This window comes from Phocoena phocoena, chromosome 19 (assembly GCF_963924675.1).
Source record: "Phocoena phocoena chromosome 19, mPhoPho1.1, whole genome shotgun sequence".
In the NCBI taxonomy this organism is placed as follows: domain Eukaryota; kingdom Metazoa; phylum Chordata; class Mammalia; order Artiodactyla; family Phocoenidae; genus Phocoena; species Phocoena phocoena.
The window spans coordinates 17205143-17225442 of record NC_089237.1 but is presented as its reverse complement, the minus strand read 5'-3'; the positions used below and the strand labels follow the sequence as shown (position 1 = coordinate 17225442).

At 56.0% G+C, this 20300-nt stretch overlaps 1 protein-coding gene across 1 annotated transcript; it reads right to left on the bottom strand.

Annotated features, from left to right (window-relative positions):
* Nucleotides 1–1123: 1123 nt before the first annotated feature.
* MAP3K14 (mitogen-activated protein kinase kinase kinase 14) lies at nt 1124–20170 on the bottom strand. The gene is made up of 15 exons (XM_065897498.1): nt 19895–20170; nt 18631–18700; nt 17299–17509; nt 16557–17177; nt 15847–15984; nt 9922–10051; nt 9336–9467; nt 8787–8891; nt 7320–7483; nt 6689–6839; nt 4542–4931; nt 4272–4378; nt 3693–3837; nt 2434–2534; nt 1124–2071 (listed from the first exon to the last, which is right to left on the bottom strand). Exons 1-15 carry the CDS (start codon nt 20148–20150, stop codon nt 1907–1909), a joined length of 2886 nt encoding a protein of 961 aa, XP_065753570.1. The 5' UTR covers nt 20151–20170; the 3' UTR covers nt 1124–1906.
* Nucleotides 20171–20300: the final 130 nt, after the last annotated feature.

Genomic DNA, 20300 nt, shown 5'->3' with positions numbered 1-20300 from the left:
GTGCAGGCTCACTCCCAGTTCAGTTCCCAGGAAGCCAGGCCTCAGGGACAGAGGAGTGGTGGGGAGGTGCGGGGGGATGTCTTTGTTCTGGGCATGTGGTCTGCCCCCACCTATCCCTGCTGGGTCAGTGCCCAGGCTCGACATCCTCCTCCGCCTCCCCTCAGCCTGGCAGTGTTCTGCCAGGGACTTCCCTGCTGTCACCGGGTGGGGGATCTTGCCTAACTGGTCTGAATGGATAGCTCAGAGGCGGAACTGGAAGCACCAACTGGGAGGAGTGGTGGGAAAAGCAGCCCCATTCAAGGGCTGAGAACAGTCCTTGCCTATGGGGCAAGACTTGACAAGGTCCCACCAAGAAGGCACAAGGAGGCTGCTGTCAGGATGTGAGGTTCAGCACACAGGCAGGCGCGAGTGGAGACAACCGTGGCCCAAACACACTTATTACCTCAAACTTTATTGCCTACGAGGAGTTCTCTACCGTCTCAACTCTGCAGGACCAAGGCTGCAGTTCTTCATGCACGGGGGGGGGCCGGGGGTCTCTCCCTGGGGAGCAGCATGGCTCAATGTGGAGAGCTGGGCAGAGGCCACCGTGGCAAAACGGGGGGATGAGCTTCTCCCCAGATGGAATCTCAGGGGACATCCCCTCACCCCACAACAATTCACAGTTGATTAATGCTACATGAGTGCTAATCAGCTCCCCCGGAAAGAAGAGGCTGGGTTGGGGTGATGGTAGGGGGCGCTCACCTTAAAGAAACCTGAAGGAGGTTTGAGGGGTCACACGCATGGAGAAGGGTCAAGAGCTGAGTCCCTTCACCCCATCTCCTGGCCTGCTTGTGCTCATGCAGAACCGCTGGCCTGCCCTCCTGGAGGGCAGCCATGAAAGTGCTTGAGGTCATCAGAGTGCAAAGTGCAGCTGGCAGTGCCCCCGAGACCAGGGGCAGCAGGACCAGTGAGTGTCTCGGGAAGCTCATGTGAGGCTGTTGAGAGCTGTGGCCTGGGTAACAGTAGCACCTGCGTCTGCTGACTTCTCTCGAGTCTATCGTGCTCTGTCCTCAGACGGTTCCCGTCAGGTAGGTCTCATGTCGCCCTTCACTACTACAGATGAGGGAGCTGAGTGCCATCTGGGCAGGGGCGGTGCTGGGCCTGCGGTTGGGGCTTGGGGCCTGTTGCTCTGGGGAAGACTCGTGGCCAGCAGCAAAGGGGCATGTGCTTAGGGACTGAGAACCATGTCACTTGAACGCCTTCTCTGGTCCTTGGCCGAAGCTGAGCTCAGTTCAGGGCCTGGGTTGCGGCTCCCTGAGAAGTGTGGTGTTTTCTCCCAGGGAGACCCCCAGTGTCAGGCATTCCTCCCTCCCTGACCTGGTCTGAAAAACACCTAGAGATAGAAGGGGGGCTGATGGCCAGGCAAGGCCGGCCAAGGGCGTCAGAGGGCCCCCTCCATTAACCCAAGGGTAGGCACACCTACTGCCCCAGTCCTGTACTGGGCCTGGGGGTAGGTCATTAGATGCTCATACCTGCCTGGAACCCGAGGGAGGGGCTCGCCCACCTCTCTGGGACCTGGGCCGGAAGCCACTCTCCCCTGACTGCCAGCAAGTGGTCACTGATCCTAATGGGTCAGGCCAGCTTGTCAGGACCAAGGCAGAGAAGACCCTCTTTGTTCCCCATGGGAAGAGGCCTCCTGTCTTCCTCCTCCTCCTCCTCATGTGGGCTCAGGAAGGACACAGGTGGGAGATCCTGGGAGGTGTTCTGCTAGCCCCACCTTACTGCTGCCAGCCCCTGGTCCCACTGCTCAGCCACAAGCTGGCAGACCCCTGGGAGCAGGCAGGCTGAGCCTGTGTCTCAGGGGCAGCGCTGAGCACCGAGAAGGAAGGTCGCTTCTGGCCGAATGGAGCCAGTGGTGGAAGGCTGGTTAGGGCCTGTTCTCCAGCTGGCCATGCTTGACCCTCCAGCTCCAGGCGAAGCTGCCATCAGGGGCCAGGGTGCACTGCAGGTCGATGCCCGAGTCTGGCACCTCCATGTCGTAGCGCACGGGCTGCCCGTCCTTGGTCACCAAGCTGAAGGCTGAGGCTGGGATCTGGGGGCAGAGCAAACGAATGGGCCTGAGAGTGGCAAGGGGCACTGAAGGTTCCTAGAAGTGCGGTGCTGACGGTCTCCTGCCGTGCTGGCAGACACCTCCCTCCAGCCGAGTAGGCAGCCCTGAGGTATCATCTGCCTTTCCTTCTGGAACACTTGCAGAATCTCTCCTGGCCCAAGTGTGGGTCCTGAGGACCCTTCAATCACCACGGCCAGTCTTGCCCTGGGACCCCAGGGGACATCTGGGGCCAGCTATTTCCTCTGGTGCCATTTCTACTTATTCAAAAGCCTCCTTCCTGGAGGACTGGGCTAGGTGCACTGGGTTCTGGGGCTCTGCCCCTAAGCGTGTACCTGCCCCCTTACCTGGCTGCTGATGCCGGTTGCGATGTCTCCCACCTTGACCCGCTGGAATTCCCGGATGTGCAGGTGTTCACCATTGAGAGACTGTATTTGGACTTTCACACCTAGAAGGCAGGTAAGGTGACCGTCAGGGGAGTGGCTTCTAGCTCCCTAAGGCGCCCTGTGTAGGGGGAAGCAGGGTGGCTGTGGGGAAGCTGCAGAGATGACATGGAGGATGGAGTGGCTGTAATGTTATACCCCTGCTAGCTCTTACTGGCCATTTCCTGTCAACACCAGGAATTTGGCCTGCACAGTGCAAACATCTAGGGTTGGCTCCTGTGGGGAAGTAGTATTTCAACTTACAAAGCAGAAAGGAACTGGAAACAAAGATTCTTAAATTAGATTGTGGGCAACTTAGATTTTAAGTCCCTGACGTGGAGCGGCCTGTGGCCAGGCATGGGGGCTTGATGCCATGAGTCTCACTGTCCCCAGGGAACCGTAAGCTGATGAAACCCTCATTCCATCAAAATCACAACATGACCTCTGCAACCACGCTTGAAAACAGAGTTCTACATATGTTGTCCTTCTCATCTTCTGACTTCAAATGTCAGAGGAGGATCTCAGCAAACCTACTACTGAGTTTTTTTTTTTTTTAATTATTTATTTTTGGCTGCGTTGGGTCTTTGTAGCTGTGCACGGGCTTTCTCTAGTTGCGGAGAGCAGCGGCTACTCTTCGTTGCAATGCACGGGCTTCTCATTGCGGTGGCTTCTCTTGTTGCGGAGCACGGGCTCTAGGTGCGTGGGCTTCAGTAGTCGTGGCTTGTGGGCTCTAGAGCTCAGCCTCAGTAGTTGTGGCACACGGGCTTTGTTGCTCCACGGCATGTGGGGTCTTCCCGGACCAGGGCTCAAACCCGTGTCCCCTGCACTGGCAGGCGGATTCTTAACCACTGTACCACGAGGGAAGCCCCTATTGCTGACTTCTTGATTAAAACGCTCACGGGGTCCCGTTCTTCCTTTTCCCTTTAGAAGACATTAATTGCTCAGTTTTTGGACTCCAGGCTAGGAAAGACTGCTCTCTGTCCCAAGCTAGAGACCTTCTGGGACTCTATCAACTGCTCACAAGGGGCAATGGTCCTTGACTGCCCCATGAGGAAAGGCTCTTGATGATCAGGGCCTTTACTCTAAGCCAACTTAATGGCCAGGTACCTCAAATTCTGGGTGCCAGGTGCCTTCCTCTCCCTTCCCCACTGTGCCCCAGTCCCAGGCGGATCAGGGGACTGTACCGTTGAAGTAGCTCGGCGTGTCGGTGGGCCGCCCCCGGGCCAGCATCATGTCCCAGCTGGAGCTGCGGGCCTCCGCCTGGCTGCCCCACGAGTGCACGCCGGAACTCAGGGTGTCCCGCGAGCTCTGAGAGGCCTTGGACGCGTTCTGAAACAGAAGTGGGCACAGACTCAGGCCCCCGGGCTCAGGGAACCATCTCTGGCCTTGGTCTGATTTGGCAAGGAAGTGCCCATGTCCTAGGCTGGAGCGTGGCTCTCCTGAGCATTGGGGCTCAGCACAGGGCTGAGCTCCTGAGGGGCCCTTGGGCTGGAGGAGGGTGAACAGTAATTCTATGGGGACCAAAGCCAAGCCTTTCCCCTCACTATCCTAGTAGCCAAACCAGTCCCTAATTCTCGGGTGTGTTGGAGATGGACCGTCTCATTCTGAGAAACCAGGACCCCTGCCCCAGTGAGGACCCCTCCCAGAAGGAACGGGCACCCCTGTCACCTGCCCTTTACCCACTACTTGCACACAGCCCCTTCACTGGCCGGACACAGAGCCACCTGCCCTGTGCCCTGGCTCCTGGCCCACGGCCGACTCACCTTCTCACTGTCATCTGACAGGGAGAGGCTGTCGACGCTGAGGCATGACAGGATTTGCTCCTGTTCCTCCAAAGAAAATGGCTGCGACAGGCTGTTCAGAAATAATTCTGCAGAGAAAGGCAGAAGACTTTGTGAAAGACTGGGAGGGTCCGGCTGTGCCGTCGGCATTCTTCTGCACAGACTGCTGACCCTGGGAAGAGGACGAAGCCCAGGCCTTGGTGCAGGGCCCAGGCCTGTGCTCAGGGACCTGGATGCCGTGGTTGCCCGTACCTATTTCCAGCTGTTGCAGCTCTTGCTCGGGGAAGGTTGCCTTCCGCTCTGGTGAGCTGGAGTTCTTGGCTGGGGTCGGATCCAGGGAGGACAGAGCCAGTGGTTCCCACGTCCCGGACTCTTCTTTGCCCCAGTGCAGGCTGGGAGACTTGTTCTGCTCTGGGGGCTCTGGGGGTGGAGGAGGCTGGAGCTTAGGGGCCCCGCCTGTTGCGTCCTCAGCTGGCTGGGGCCCCGGGTCCTCTGGTGAGAGCTCCCCTGGCAACAGCTCCACTGGTGGGGCACGTAGGGTCTGGTGAGGGTGCCCTTGGCTTGGCGGTGGGTGGGCTTGGAGTGGCGGCGGATGTCTTGGTTCTTTGTACTCTCCCCTCCAAGGGCTCCTCAGACCTCCCACTACAAAACAGAGAGCACACGTGGTGAGGTGGAAATGGGCCAGGCCAGGTGGCCTTTCCTGAGCAGAAGAGGGCCAGAAGCGGGCAGTGAGGGTGGCCTTTCGCCCGGCCAGGACATGACTTCGGAGGGCAGTGTGTGGTCTCCAGAGGAGGCCTCTTCCATAAGATGGCCCTGATGATGGGACTAGGACAGTATTTCTTCTATTCCATTTTCCTCCTAGGTAACAACTGCAAATTTAAAAGTTACAGAATTGGCTCCAGAGAAGGACTTTGTTAATATTAATAGTAAAGAGAAGATTTAAAAATAGCTCTGGGGTAATGCCAACTCACAGTTCCCAGGCGAATGGGCCTCGCTGACCCTCCGTCTCTCTTACCCCTCCCCTCCCGATAGTCAGTGCTTCCTGAAGACACCATTCCTCTGGAGTGGGGGGCAATTCAGCCCTGGGGCCATTACAACTACCATCTAGGTTTGGCGTCAGGGGGCTCTGCAAGGTCTCTCTTCTGTTTTATTCCCTTTCGTTCCCATAACCACTGTCTCTCCCTTGCCACCCCCTACCCCGCCCCCGGCTGATGTTCTCTTATGTTCAACATGTCATTTTCGGTTTGATCGAATTCTTGCAATGCATGTGTTATTTTTATTTATCAATTTTTAAAATACATTTATTTTATTTTTGGCTGCATTGGGTCTTTGTTGCTGCGCGTGGGCCTTTTCTCTAGTTGTGGCGAGCGGGGGCTACGCTCCGTTGCGGTGTGCGGGCTTCTCATTGCGGTGGCTTCTCTTGTTGTGGAGCACGGGCTCTAGGTGCATGGGCTTCAGTAGGTGTGGCACGTGGGCTCAGCCGTTGTGGCTCGCAGGCTCTAGAGCGCAGGCTCAGTAGTTGTGGCTCGCGGGCTCTAGAGTGCGGGCTCAGTAGTTGTGGCGCACGGGCTTAGATGCTCCGCGGCATGTGGGATCTTCCCGGACCAGGGCTCAAACCCACGTCCCCCGCATTGGCAGGCGGATTCTTAACCACTGCGCCACCAGGGAAGCCCTATTTATCAATTTTTAATTTCCAGAAAAGGCACTGTGTTCTAGGCCTTGCTCTGTTGGTCCTCTTTGCAGCCAGCACTGCGGCTTGAAGATCCAGCCAGGTTGCCCCGTGAGCAGAGTTGCTTTAATTGCTGTGAGCGCTGCGTGGAGCATCCTCCACCCCCCACCCCCACCTTTGGCCTCTCCAAGCTCCCAGGGAGGGACACCCGACTCCCCTCCCACAAACGACACTGCAGCGTGTATCCGCATGCGTGTCCCATTATGGATCTGGGCAGAGTTTCTTTGGCGGTGTGCCCTGGAGTGGGGTGCTGGGTCCCGGGTCTGCAGACGTCTGCCAGAGTGCTGCCAGGTGCTCTCCAGCAGAGCGCAAAGGCCACTGTCCCTCATCCCCACCAACACTTGGCGTGACACCAACTTCCTGATTTTCCCCACACAAATGGCTAGAAAGTGATACCTGGCTTTATTTCACATTCTCTGATACTGAGTTCAAGCCTCCCTTTATACGTTGTAACCCCTTGCCCCATCTCTGAGCACAGCCTCTGCATCAAGACACAGTACTAAGCACTTGGACTCACGTGACCTCAGTCTTCCTAACAAGCCTGAGGCTGGTGTCATGCCCATGCTCTAGACGGGGAAACCAAGGCTCTGAGAGGCTGAGTACCTTGTTCTTGGCCACTACACGACCCCGCCGCCTCTCTCGCCCCCTGCAGCCAGCATGGGGCTCTTACCATGCTGCAGCGCCAGGCTGACCTTCCCCCCCAGCTCTGCTGCAGACGCTCGGTGGACAGGCTCTTTCCTGAGCCCTTCCTGGATGGCCTGGGCTGTGAGGGGGGCACAGGAGGGCGGGATCTCCCTCACAGGCGGAGGCTCGCTGGCAATCTGGGGGTCAAAAGGCAACATATGAGGCCCGCCTCCCCGTCACTTCCTGGCCCCCGGCTTCCTGTTCTTGCTCCTCCCCACTCTCCCCCGCCCTGCTGTGCTGGGGTCGGTCACAAGGACCAGAGTGGCCTGGTCTAGAGTGAGGGCTGGGACTGTTCCAAGAAAAGGTAGGACAGCACAGAGCCAGGGGGTCAGGTACCCACGACCCCCAGGCCCAGCCTGTCAGGAGGCAGGCAGAGATGGCCCGGGGTGTGGACGCAAGAGAGCCCTGAACCATGGACCCGAGAAGACCCCTCACCTAGGATCTGCCCTTGGACCCTCAGATTCCAGTAGCCAAGTATTTTAGTCAGGATCCCACATTTATGATGAGGCCTCTGCTTGCTCCCATCTGCCACTGAAGAGCGGCCCAAATGGGAGGCCGCATGAAGCCTGCAGCCCGGGCCCCGGGCCCTGCTGGCGGCCCCCGGCGCTGTCACGGACCTTGAGGCACAGCGGCCCTCGGAAGTACTGGGTCCAAGGGTGGCAGCCATTGAGCATGTGCAGGATCATGCAGCAGCTGCTCCAGACGTCCACCTTGGCGTCACAGGGCTTGCCCATCACCACCTCTGGCGCCATGTGGGTCTCTGTGCCGGGGATGTAGTCCCCTGAGAAGGTGAGGAGAGACAGAAGGGGCAACCGTGAACTCTGACGGGCAGAAGCCTCGGCAATGACCACCCGAGTCAATTCCTGAAACACCCTGACTGTCTCAGAGGACTTTAAATAGAGATGGAGCCTCCAAATCAACCTTGCTGGGGCTGGGCCAAGTCGGGGGTTGTCCTGGGGACTAGGACCAAGACTGTATCACCCAAAACACGGGCTCTGCCCTGTGGACCAAACCCTTCAAGTGTGTTCCCAAAAGCGGGGAGGGGCCTAGACACTGGAAATTCGGTTGTAGAAGACTGATTAGCGGTACCATGTTCCTAAAATGTAGGTTAAAAAAAACAAAAAGGAGAAAGAAAACTTATATGCATAAAAGACTAGAAAGATTGATGCCAGATGTGAACAGTATTTTTTTCCAGCGGTTTGTAGTTTTGCTTAGCTTGACTTTCTGCAAAAGATATTAGAAAAGACATTTTTGTAATAAGAAGACGACACTACAGTTATTTCAAAGTGAGGGCAGGTGTCCAGGTGCAATGTACATCTTCAGAATTACCAACAGTCCTTTAACAACAAAGAATCACTTCTAAAAGACTGTTTTTCCTTTGGTCAAAATGAAATAATTTTACGCTAATGCTATAAACAAAAAAGCAGGGCACAAAATCGTGTTATAATGGCCTTAACTATGTACAGAAAAAAAAAAGACCTGGAGGGAATTCTCTAAAATGTTCACGATTATCTCTCTGGGCAAGAGGAATGGTGAGAATTCTTTTTTCCTCCCCTTCCATACCACTTAACACTGTAGTCACCAAATATTTTACAGTGGGTATGGATTATTTTGATAACCAGAAGAATGTAAGTTAAAAACAGGGATTTCTTCAGCTACGGAGCCCCAGCCCCTTGGTCAGCCTTCCCATTTTGCTTTCAGAAACTGTGCTCTCAGAGACACAGGAGGGCTGAGGTCGCAGGCTGGGAGCACAGCTCCCCAGGAAAGGCTGGACGAGAGGGGTGGAGCTCTGGGGGCTCTGAGGTAGGAGACCTGGGGACCTCGGGCGAGGCACCCAGCCTTTCTGTTCCCCACCCTGTATGACAGAACAGCAGAAACAAGCACCTGATGTGCATCACTGCATTTAAGCCTAACAACAAAAGCCTCATATCCTAGGGCTGCTGTGGGGCTGAAGCATCCTGGTGGACCTAAAGTGCTCACATCTCTGATTGCCATTAAGGAAAGAACAGAAGGCACGTGGCTAGTGCATAGTAAAGGCTACTGGCTATTATGATTGTGGGGAGCGGTGGCGGGGAGGGGCGTACCTGTGAGCAAAGACTTCCCCAGGCCATCGGGTTGAAGGCACACTGCATGGCCAAAGTCGCAGAGGGCTGCGTGGCTCCCATCGCTGGACAGGAGCACATTGTCGGCTGGCAGGCCGCCCCCGGGAAGAAGAGGAACAGGTGAGTCACCAAGGGCCCTGGCCCGATCTGCGCCTCCGGGAGGCGATTTTCTGGCCGACCCTGCATGGCAGCTGCTGCTTCTGATTAGTTTCATTAGTCATGGAGGGAGGGAGGATGGAATCAGTTCAGCCTGGAGGCAGGCAGCAGGCAGGATCTCTGAGGGTGAGGGGACAGTGCCACTCAGCTCTGCTGTCCCCACCCTCCCCCAGTGGTCACCAGTGCGGTAGGAGCTTGATCTGCTGTTCTCTGTGGGCATCGCCCACTGGAAACTACAGTGCCAGGCTGAGGGCTGGGAGAACATACTTCCCCTTCCTACTGGAGCAGGTCCAGAAGACCTGGGAGGAAACCAGGCAGGGTGGGGTGAGGAAGGAGCCCCACGGGGACCAGGGCCACAGGCGCCCTGAGCCTTACCTTTCACATCTCCATGTAGAATCCTTCGGGTATGGAGGTATTCCAGCCCTTCCAGAGCCTGGCCCAGGTAATAAAGGGCCCGGTCCTCCGGCAGGCAGCCCCTCTGCTTTATGAGCTGGCCCAGCGAGCCACCTAGGAGACCAATGGCCAGTCTTTACATGGGTCTTTTCCAGGCCTGCAGGACAGCCAAGGGCAAGTGCCTTCGAAGGGCAGGTGGTAGAAAGCAGGCCTTTCTTGCTCATGTCACAGGGTCAAGAGAGTAAAAACGGATTGACTGGGCTTCCCTGGTGGCGCAGTTGTTGAGAGTCTGCCTGCCGATGCAGGGGACACGGGTTCGTGCCCTGGTCCGGGAGGATCCCACATGCCGCGTGTGGCTGGGCCCATGAGCCATGGCCACTGAGCCTGCGCATCCGGAGCCTGTGCTCCGCAACGGGAGAGGCCACAATAGTGAGAGGCTCACGTACCGCAAAAAAAAACAAAAAAAAAAAAACCGGATTGACTGGGGACGAGGGTCAACGTGGGCAAGACTCGGGGGAACCCTTGGCTCTGAATGTGGAGGGAGAAGGAGCGGCGGCTGGCTCCTTACCTTCTAGAAGCTCCATGAAGATGTTGACCCAAGGACCTTCCTTCACAGCTCCATACAAAGGGACGATTCTGGGTGAGGTCAATCCCGCACATGCCATCAATTCCTCAGCCCGAAACACTTCAACTCGCACCTGGAAGGGCCCAGAGGTGGGTGTGAATCAGGGTGACGGACCAGGGCTGTTTCCCTGGCATCCTGTCAGTACCCTTGAAGCTCCCTGCACAGAGGCCGCTGATGTTCCCGGTGCCGATTCTGAGGCCAGGCAGGGGCCCTAGTGGGCCTACTGGACCCTTAGAGACTAAACTGTGCCCCCTGGGGGTCGGGGTCAATGTCTAGCACTTGATTAAAGGTCTTCAGTGCTGATGCCTATGGAAATATAGTCACAAAAACTACAATCCTTATCCAGTCCCCTGGCATGCTGCCCACCCTCAGAGATCTGCCAAACACAGAACTTTCTTTTCCCCAGCCCAAATGTCTGGACAGTTTCTAGGTCATGGGACATTTTCTGTATCAACATCCACTTCTACTCTTAAGATGCTGGGCTTCTGTAGCCAGAGTTGATGCGGCCAAGATTCTGCCTCTGTCAGTGCCCCTGGATCCTCAGCATCCTTCTGAGCACTTATTATTTGCTCACAATTATTTGCCTTTTCCCCTGAGGGCTAAAATGTCCATGTAGATGGGGCAGTGCTTGTTTACTCTGTTTGCAGCTGTTTCCCCAGGATCTGGGCATAGGAGAGGATTCTCCTATGGGGAGGGGTTTGGCCAAGGCCCCTCTTACAGGGGACTGGCAGGCCAGGGACCACCCACTCCTTTCTGCAGGGACCAGCATGACATGGAGGGAAGAAATAGGCCTTGGATACAAACATCCTGGGCTGAGACCCTGGCTTGGCCATTTCCAAAGGTAGATCACTTCCCCCAAGCTATGTGCCTCCACATGTGAACGGTGGGGACGGTGGCATCTGCTCCAGGGTCGAGTGGGGGTCTGGAGGGGTGATAACCAGCACCAGGCCTGGCAACTAGTGGGTGCTCAGGAAATGCCAGTTCCCAGCCTCCTCCCTCCAGCTCAAATAAGAGCAGCTTACTAAATGCTTACACTTGCTAACAGAGACTTGTCCTTTCCGGCTGCAGCTGGTTCTCATGTTAGCCCTGAGAAGCGCCACCAGGGGGCACGAGTGGTAACAAAACCAGCCTGGAAGCCGTCAGTCAGGGCCTGGCAGTTTTCTTCCGAGGCCTGCGGACTTGTGCAGCTTTTGGACTTTAGCCTATCAGTGGAAAATGTCCCTCTTCTGGTTACTTGCAGAATATCTGGTTTGGTTAATCAACTCTCATGAACTTTGACTCCCTGTCAGTGTTTCCAGCTCTGAACCTGAGTTGGAACTAATTCGCCAACCGGACTTGTATTAACAAACGTCTTTAACCCTACTGTTCCCAAACTGTGGGGTGAAGCGCCCTGGGGCACCGCAGAGAACTTGGAAGGGGGCTACAGGGTATTTTGCATTTGAGGGAAACAGCAACGATTGACACCTGGGGACACCACACAAACTACTAGCGTGAGACAGTTCAGTTTCAATGATCGAACTGCATTCTTTTGATGATATACCTTTATGAAGCTAGGTTTTTGGAGGTTGTTGTGACAGAAAGGTACTTCAGGGGGATAACGTGGAGCAGGAAATGAAAGTGACGGTGTCCAGTGATTTCTGAGTTGGAGAAGTTGTGCCTGCCCAACAAGGCATGCATCCCGTTAGTAAATAACGCTTGTTTAAGAGCAAAATTTATCTCTCAGTTTATGTGTGTTGTTATTCAAATGGCTACTAGGTTATTAGGATAAAGACTTATTATTTGACCCAATTATTTAATAAACGGAACTGGTCAGTACTTGTTTTGGCCTGGAGCACCTTGAAAAAATGACTGAGACATTAAGGGTTGTGAACCAAGAAAGTCTGGGAGCCTCGGCTTTAACTTTGAAGAAATCCATAAGTCCTCTGGAGTGTCGCAGGAATATTAAAACCCTGCCCAACCACCCAGATCAGAGGGGGTTGGAAGGGACACTTCAAAACACAAGGCACGTTAGAAGTCTGGGCCAGCCCCAGAGAGAGCAGGCTGAAAGGGCAGTCCCAAGGGAGAAAGGACGGCCTCCTGGTCCAGGCCAGCTGCCCGTCCGGCCACCTCTCCTCCCTGGACTTCAGTGTCTGCATCTGTCAAGTGAGGGCTGGACTCTGATGAGGATGTTAATTAATGAGGACTAATATTTAATGCCCACTTAACACGTGCCAGGTACTGTGCTCAGCACTTCATAAGCATTAGTCGTTCACATCTTACGATAGCCTAGGAGGTGATATCTTCTCCTTTTACGGACAAGGAAGCTGAAGACTGGACCAGTAATCTGCTCAAGGTCACTGGATATAAAGTAGCAAAGCTGGGATTTTGGTGGGGGAAGCCTGACTCCAGAGCTCCCAGCTACCCCACCTCGCTGAAGGCCCTTCCAGCTATATTAGCTTTTACATCTGGGACGTTTTTACCTACGTTCAGGCACGCGCCTGCCCGGGTGGAAACATGGTCAGCAATCACCTAACTGCCAAATCCACAAGCCCCTTCCCTCTGCTTAACTGCCTGCATGCTTTACACTGCAGATCGCTTTTTCCTTCTTGAAACTTTCCCTCTTGTTTTCTTTACTATTCGTATCCATTTTATTTCACCGGTAAAAAAGGGAGTAACGGCAACTCTAATAAGTTCTTTTAAAGGTCCCAGGAACATAAATATGTGAAGGTGACTCACACAGTATTGGGCACATAGCTTTCCCCCTTATTTCGTCATCACCATCGAGATATTCTCCCCTCGGTCCTTGTTCTGATTTCCTTCTCAACACTTGTCCCGGCTGACTTCACCATGTCCCCGGCTGATGGCTGCTTCTACCACCTTTACACCATGTAAGTGTCCACCCCCCATTACAATCTGAGCTCCTTCAGGTCAGGCGTGTGGATTCCACACCTCTGTCTCCCTGGCACAGCGTCTGGCACAGAACAGGTGCTTGGTAACAACAGCTGGCTGGACTTGGCCAAGGCCACACTACCCCAGATCAGGGCAGAGGCAAAAGGAGGCTCCCAGAACTCCATGCTTGAGCCAGATGTTCTCAAACGCACAGTTCTTAACCCTCTTTGAGCCATAGACCCCTTTGAAAATCTAATAAATAAAAAATGTGTGTGTGTCCACACTTGCCACACACATACACACTTTAGAATAAAGTTCCAGGAATTCATGGATCTTATGACTTCATCCACTGACTAGGTTAAGAACATACACACTGGCTGTTAAAAAGCACTGGACAGGGCTTCCCTGGTGGCGCAGTGGTTGAGAGTCTGCCTGCCGATGCAGGGGACATGGGTTCGTGCCCCGGTCCCGGAGGATCCCACATGCTGCGAAGCGGCTGGGCCCGTGAGCCATGGTCGCTGAGCCTGCGCGTCCGGAGCCTGTGCTCCGCAACGGGAGAGGCCACAACGGTGAGAGGCCCGTGTACCACAAAAAAAAAAAAAAAAAAAAAAAAACACACACAACAAAGCACTGGACAGATGTATATGTACCAATAAGGAAATCTATCCATGATACACTATTACACGAAAAAACATGGTACAGAACAACAAATGAGTGCAATCTCATTTCAATAAAAGAAACAACTACATGTTTATATATGCGTAACAAGTCTAAAAAAGATTTATGTCAAAGGCTGGTTACCTCAGAAGGGGACTGGGCAACAGAGGGACTTTTGCTTTTTGGGTATCATTCTTTTACAATGAGGCTCAATTAATTTGAAATTAAAAGTAAGCTCAAACAAAACCCTAACCCCACCCCCACCCCCAAACCCTACATTAAGCCCTGTACTTGTGACCAATCAACATCTGACCTGGGGCCATGAATGTTCTAGAAGGAGGGCCAATGGGGTGCTGATGTCACCACATGATACTCCACATCCTGGATCCCCCCTAGGGAGCGTCAGAGGGTGTGCAGACTTGCTCTGACCCCCTGTGCGGCTTGACCTCTGATCCTTGGTCCCCACCCTCCACCCCTACCCCCTAGCAGGGAACAGTTTCTGAGATCTTCCAGCTGAAATCGCTAAAGGACACTACTGCCTCCCCTACCCCGCTGCCCTGGAGAGAAAGGAGGGGTGGTCTGCTCGACCAAAGGCAGCTGTGTGAGCTGCCAAAAGCCAGCCCCGCTAAGATCCTGGATCGGGGAGGCGGAGTTCTGAGAAGGGCTGGCTCTGGTGGGCTGGGGCAGCAGCTCTGGGGCTGGCAAGTCCGTGCCTTGTGCTTGGAGCTTGTCCGACTGCCTTGGGGAGGTGAGAAATGGAGTCTCTGTCCTCTTCTACTATATTAGGCTTGTTTACCTTGTTGCCTGGGACTCTGAGAACCTCAGCAGGGGAACAGCTGAGGAGCCTGGTGACTAAGCTCCCCAGCATGGGCGCTCATCTCCAGGACACTTCACACTCTCTTGCCCTCCTCCCACCCACCTCTCAGGAGGAACAGCTGAGCCTTCTCCAGTGGCCTGGGGAGGGGACTGCAGCTGAGGAGGTCAGGCACGTGGCCTTGGCATCCCAGCGAAAGATGATGACCCGTGCTGGCAAGAACTAAGCACGTGTTTTGGCCGGTGGGGGTGGGCAGGGGTGGAGCTGGCTTATTTGACACAGTAGGTCTGAAGCTTGGGGTAATACCTACGGATAGTCCCCTCTCTCATCCCATCACCCCGAGGCCCAAACTTTAGAACTCTAACACCTGGTCACACACAAGCCAGGGAAGCCAGGTTTACTCACAACACAATCTGTACCATCGCCCCTTAAAGTCACAGGCACCCAAGACAGTGGCGGCAGCAGTGTCTACTCTGCGTGGGGCCTGAGTGGGATGGACCCTGCCTGGGCTGGCTGTTTGGTCCCTTTCCTTTTGGGGATCAGAGTGTCCTTGACAAAAGCCATTTGAAAGCAAGGTCCATCTTTGAATTAGCTTATTTCACGCTGCCCAAGGGCCAAGGAAATGGCCCATGGAAATGTTTCTGATTTCCACCTTAGGAAGTCCTTGGTGCTAGCCCTCAGGCAGAGTTGGGGGTCAAGGACAAGGTGGCTTCTAGTCAAGGTGAGAGGAGAGGAGGAGAAATGGTATCTGAAGGAGAGCACGACTGACACCCTCAAGGACTGCTAGGCCTGGGCAGTGTGATCTGACAGAAGGAGGCCTCAGTTCCAGGCCCAGCTGTGCAGCTGTGGGCAAGGTGCAGACCCTCTCTGGTCTCCAGTTCTAACATCAGTGAGACGAGGGAGTGGGAGAGGTGATTCAGGCCTCTGCCTCTAATCAAAATCCTAGAAGCATGAGTCTTCCTCCCCTGTCCCTTCCCGAAGAGAGGTTCAAAGCCAAACTCTACAGTCAGACAAGCCTGGGGCTTCTTGCTAAGTCTCGTTTCCTCATGTCCATCTCGCAGGACCTAGTACCTCCAGCCGACAGGAGGCAGAGCCCAAACTCAAGTCAGATGTGACTCCCAAGGTGCACGGCCTCCGTCGGGAAGCACCTGTTAGGTGGAGGCTACGCTCTTGCTATTGCCCTCTGGTCCACTATATAGTTTAGGGGTTCCAGCTCAACATGAATCTCATGACAATCCAACCATCTTCCAGGTTTTGATGTGCTCTAGGGGCCTGGCACCAGGAGTGGCCCAGGCTGCGTGCACATTCATGCTCCCTCACATACAGGCGCACCAAGTGTGCCACCCAGGCGGGGACACGTGACCTGGACTGTCCCCTTCCAGCTCCAGTGGACCCAGGGCAGCCAGGATAGCCAGACGCCGTTAACGAGTCAGACCCATGGCCTCCCTGTGCTAACCCTGAAAGGAAGCAGAGGGAACGCGACAGGCCCCCTGTCCGCCTTCCCTCCTCAGCCCCGGAGCCCGGCATACCTTTTTGACGGCACACTGGAAGCCAGTTTGCTTGTCCTCCATCCTGTGGACCTCTCCGAAGGAGCCTCTGCCCAGGCAGGGCTGGCGCGTGGCCCAATGGATGTCCTCTCGGTACTCATAATCCACCGGCTTGAGTTTCTGGGGTTGGCGGGAGACAGAGGCCGGTTTTAGTGGCCAGGGCAGTGGAGGGACGAAGGGTTACAGTGAGGAAGGCTCTCCAACTGGTGGCCCTTGCCAGGCTGCTGGGCTGAGCCCTCACATCGAAGAACACCAGCAGGTCTGAGGCAGGGCTCGGGGTCGGGGTGTGGGGACGGACCCAGAGAGGGCGTTGCAGGAGTCAGGCGAAGGCAAGGGAGAGCTTCACGGGCTGAGGCAAGCCGACCCTTGCGAAGAAGAAACCTCCTCCCCAGACTTGTGATTGTGGGACAGAAACGGAATTGTCAACCGCCTTGACCATAAGAAAAAGTGCCTCAGGAGCTAAGTGGTAGAGGAAAGGGAAGGACAGTGAAGAGGGGCAGGGGACAAGGGACAGTGTGTCAGAGATGGACGGGATAACACCCAGAAATCTAAGTTTGGGAAAATCACATAACATTACACGGTGACCCAGGAAGAGAACTAGAGGAAAAGGGGAAGGGAAGGGGGGTAGGGAAGGTGGACGGCCCTGGAGGTGGAGGCGGTGGTAGGTGTACGTGTGTTTGGGGACTACTCGCCTCAATAAGCAGGACCCCCTCACTGTCCTCGGTTTCAGGGCTGGGCTCCCGAGGCTTGGAGCCCCCCACCAACCAGGTCTTGGCCAGGCTGGCCAGGCTGCGGGCCTGGCCGGAGCTCACGCTGCCTTGCAGAGCGTGCACGAGGTACTCCTCCATGGACAGCTTGTCACTCGAGCCATGAGACGGGCAGCTGGGCTTCACGTGTGGGCCAGGCAGGGGCTGCTGGCCGTCTACACAGGCCAGTCTGCCCAGGGGAGGGCCGGGCAGGGGCTGCTGGCTGTCTACACAGTTTGCCAGTTTGCCTAGGAAGAAGGACTCTAAGGGGTGAGGTTTCCAGGGCTGGAGAGGGTGGAACGGGAAGGGGTGGGGCCGTCTGCTGTAGGGGAAGGGGTGAGCGGGCTGGGGCAGGGGGCCTACGTCCTGGGGGTGGTGGAGTTTCCACACATGGTTTAGGCACTGCAGGGGGCTGATCAGTTTGTGGAGTTCCGGTCGAGGCAGTGCTGGCCGCAGGCCCTCCCCGAGTTTCTTAAACCAGAGGTGGCCAAGGCCTGGCTCCTTCAGAGGCTTGGAGAACTGGGGGGTGTTTCTAACATACGGGGTGCCTAGCGGAGACTCATCCTCCTGCGGGGGAAACACAGCTGTTAGGACATGGGGCTGGGGCCAAGGCACAGGTGCTGTTCCGAAGGCCCATGAGCCCAGGGGGTGCCCGGCACAGGGGTCTGGGCGTAGGGGTGGGTCTCACCTGCACCGGGACCGTGCAGCTCTCCTGCTCAGGGGTTCTGGGGAGGGGTCTGGCCAGGGCCACTCCTGCCTGAGCCAGGGACTTGGAGCTCTTCTTCTTGCGTTTCCTCCGGGCTTTGCTGCGACGCTTCCCCTTCCAACACACGCGGGCCATTTTGCCCTCGGTTGAGTGGGCCACATTGTTGGGGATTTGATCAAGACTCTCGGACTGGCTGTCAGCAAGGGGACACAGACACGCATTCTGAGTGTGAGGGGGCAGGGAGACAGAACGGCTCAGGTAGCTGCGGCTGGAGTCATACAGACCCGAGGTCAAATCCCGGCTTGGTCAGGACTTGTGTGAACGTGGGAAAGTTCCTAAGCCCCAAAGACCTTTAGGCTCCTCATTCATAAAATGGAGGTGGCGTTTCCTGCCGGGCAGGGCGAAGATGGGGTTTGAATGAAATAGCTCATTTAAAAAGCCTGCCTCGGTGCCGGGCCCCACGGCAAGCTTCCGACCAACAGTGGTTGTTACTAGAGTGAGGGTGCGCACCGCTCTTCCGGGTGGAGGGGGAGACACGGTTCTCTCCTTGCTCTCCAAGGGGCGCTTGCCCTTGAGAGGTCCCGGAAGCGGGGCATGTGGCTCAGAGGGCCACAGCCCATGGCAGGCATTCTCGGCTCTGAGTTGGCTTCTGTTGCCTCCAAAGCAGGGACAGCTGAGGTTGGTCACTTTCCCGCTAGCAGTTCCCAAATTCCAACGATAAAGAAGTCCACCTGGTGGTAGGGGAAGAACTGTTTCCAGGTTCAACCTCCAGCTGCCAAAAATCTTCTTTGGGGCTGGGGAGGCTGGGAACAGGCCGAGCCTCACTTGGCCTCCTTTCTACAGGGCCACCGAGCTGCAAGTCTGTCCCTGCCTGTTTCCAAGCCCTCATCCCTCCTTGGGTGTGTCTCACAGAAGGAAAGACACAGCAGGTTTCTCCCCGAGTTAGAGCGGCTTCTCTGGGCCTGCACTCGTGGTCATGCACCAGCGGCAAAGTGCCTCCTGTTCCCAGCATCCTCCCTACTGATGGGAACCGAAAGGGAGCAGCAAGGACTCCGAGGAGAATAAAAATAAAACGTCAAGCTGATGTGACCCTGATGTGACCCAGAGGCAGCCACCCCCACGCTGGGAAAAGCTTTTGAAAAGCTTATTTGGCTGCAAGAGCAGCTCAGTGAGGAAGCCTGGGTGGGTTTCAAGAGCCGAACCACAGGTGCTGAAGGAAGGAGCCAGGGGTCACTTGCGAGCGGCCTGAGCAAGCAGCTGGGGTGGGGACGCCCCCGCGGCAGCTCCCTGCCACCCCACTCAAGCTGACCTTACCTGTACTGTTTCGAGCCAGCGATGAAGATCCGTTCTGAGAAGGTGGGGCTGAACTCTTGGCTATTCTCACCTTTTAAGTAAAGGCAAAGGGGTTGGATGAGCAGAAAGGAGAGAGAAAGAACAGGGGAGAGGCACTTAGGGGAGAGGCACTTTGCAGATACCCTCCCGGCCACTCCTCCTTCCCAGACCCCTTCTGCCTGGCGGCTCACCTCCTCTCACTGGCAGCCTCACCCCTCCCTCCCAGCCTGAGGGTCAAGGCACAGGGCGTGCCTACAATATGGGATCACAGGGTGCCCACCTCACTTCACGCACTGTGAGGTGTGAGATGATCTATATAAAACACTCAACTCAGTGCCTGGCACACGGTAACAGCTCAACAAATATACACTATTACATATAGCGCGTGTGCAGTATCACCATTACTATGTCACTCACCCCACTTTAATTTTTATTCTCTCATCTCTCGTCAAAGGCCAGCCAGAAGGAAGCGGAAGATGAGGGGAAGGATGTGTGTATGTGAGAAAATACCATTATGAGCTGTAGGTCTCGCCAGGCTCCACCCCAGGAAACCTCCTGGGGTGGAGGGTAGGTGTCGGGTAGAGAGGGGATTCCTGGCCCTCCCCACGCCCCTGGGAGTTTCTCAGGCTCCGGTGGCAGCCACTGCTCCAAGCCATCTTGAGGTATTGTGAGTAGAAGCAGAAAGGATCAGCCCGGGATGCCCCGCAGACCCTGCATCGGCCTTGCAGGCCCGAGGGCAGGCGTTCATTCTTTGCAGTGGGGGGTGGGGGGTGGCAAGCACCGGCGTGGAAGGAGGTGAAGGGCCCAGGGCCCAGAGAGGCTTTCCAAGACACCTGGCCTTTCCTGCCTGGGCCTCTCCAGAGATGCTCAGGCTGCCCAAGGTCCCAGCAGAAGGCCTGCCTGATGGCCCTGCAGAGAGGGCCCAGGACCTTGGAGCCCAAGCATTCCTGTCTCCCAGCTCCCTTCCCCTGCTCTGGTCATGAGCAAGGCCTCTGTCTGCCACTTCTCCCTTCTTGTGCTTCACTCCCCTGCACTGTTCGAGCTCCCACTTCACACTGATCCTTGGCTTAATTCCCAGGTGTGTCTTGCAAGTCTTCTATGGTGGTCACCTTGACTTCCCTCTTCCACAGGGGGACCCTAAGTCCAGCCCCATCGGTGCCCAACCACCCTTGCACAAGCGCTGCACCCACCTGCAGGCTCCCCACCTGCCCTCTCTGCCAACACTCCCAGCCCAGGGCCTCCTTACATTCGGCCTGGGCGATGATGGAGATGGCAGCCGGCCCGCCCTCGGAGCCTTCCTTGGCTGTGCCTTTGGTAATCACGTCGTTCAGGATCTCCCACTTCCCGCAGAACATGGGGCTCTTCTCCACGGCCTCGAGCTTGTGGACGGAGCTCTGCTTCATCTCCGTTGCCTGTGTCTTCTCCTTGGCTTTGGCGAACTCCTTCTGCTGCCCGACCGCGGAGCCGGGGGCACCTGGGCAGGCCATTTCCATCACTGCCATCTCCCAGGCTCACGCTCACCCTGTGAGAGACCACACACAGAGCAGGTCACCCCCAGACCCCGAGGCGCCCAGGTGTCAGGCTTGGGTGGGAGGAGAAAAGCAGGGGGTAAAGGGTCTCTACTTCCTCATGCCACACATAGCTATCCTCCA

Bases quoted from the DNA above. Each gene is read 5' to 3' on its own strand.
- MAP3K14 (XM_065897498.1), bottom strand. From the start codon at position 20,150: ATGGCAGTGATGGAAATGGCCTGCCCAGGTGCCCCCGGCTCCGCGGTC. The intron at 8,892-9,335 runs GTAAGGCTCAGG...GCGGCCTGCCAG, and splicing joins TCTACATGGAGATGTGAAAG to CCGACAATGTGCTCCTGTCC. The intron at 3,838-4,271 runs GTGAGTCGGCCG...CTTCTGTTTCAG, and splicing joins TGTCAGATGACAGTGAGAAG to AACGCGTCCAAGGCCTCTCA.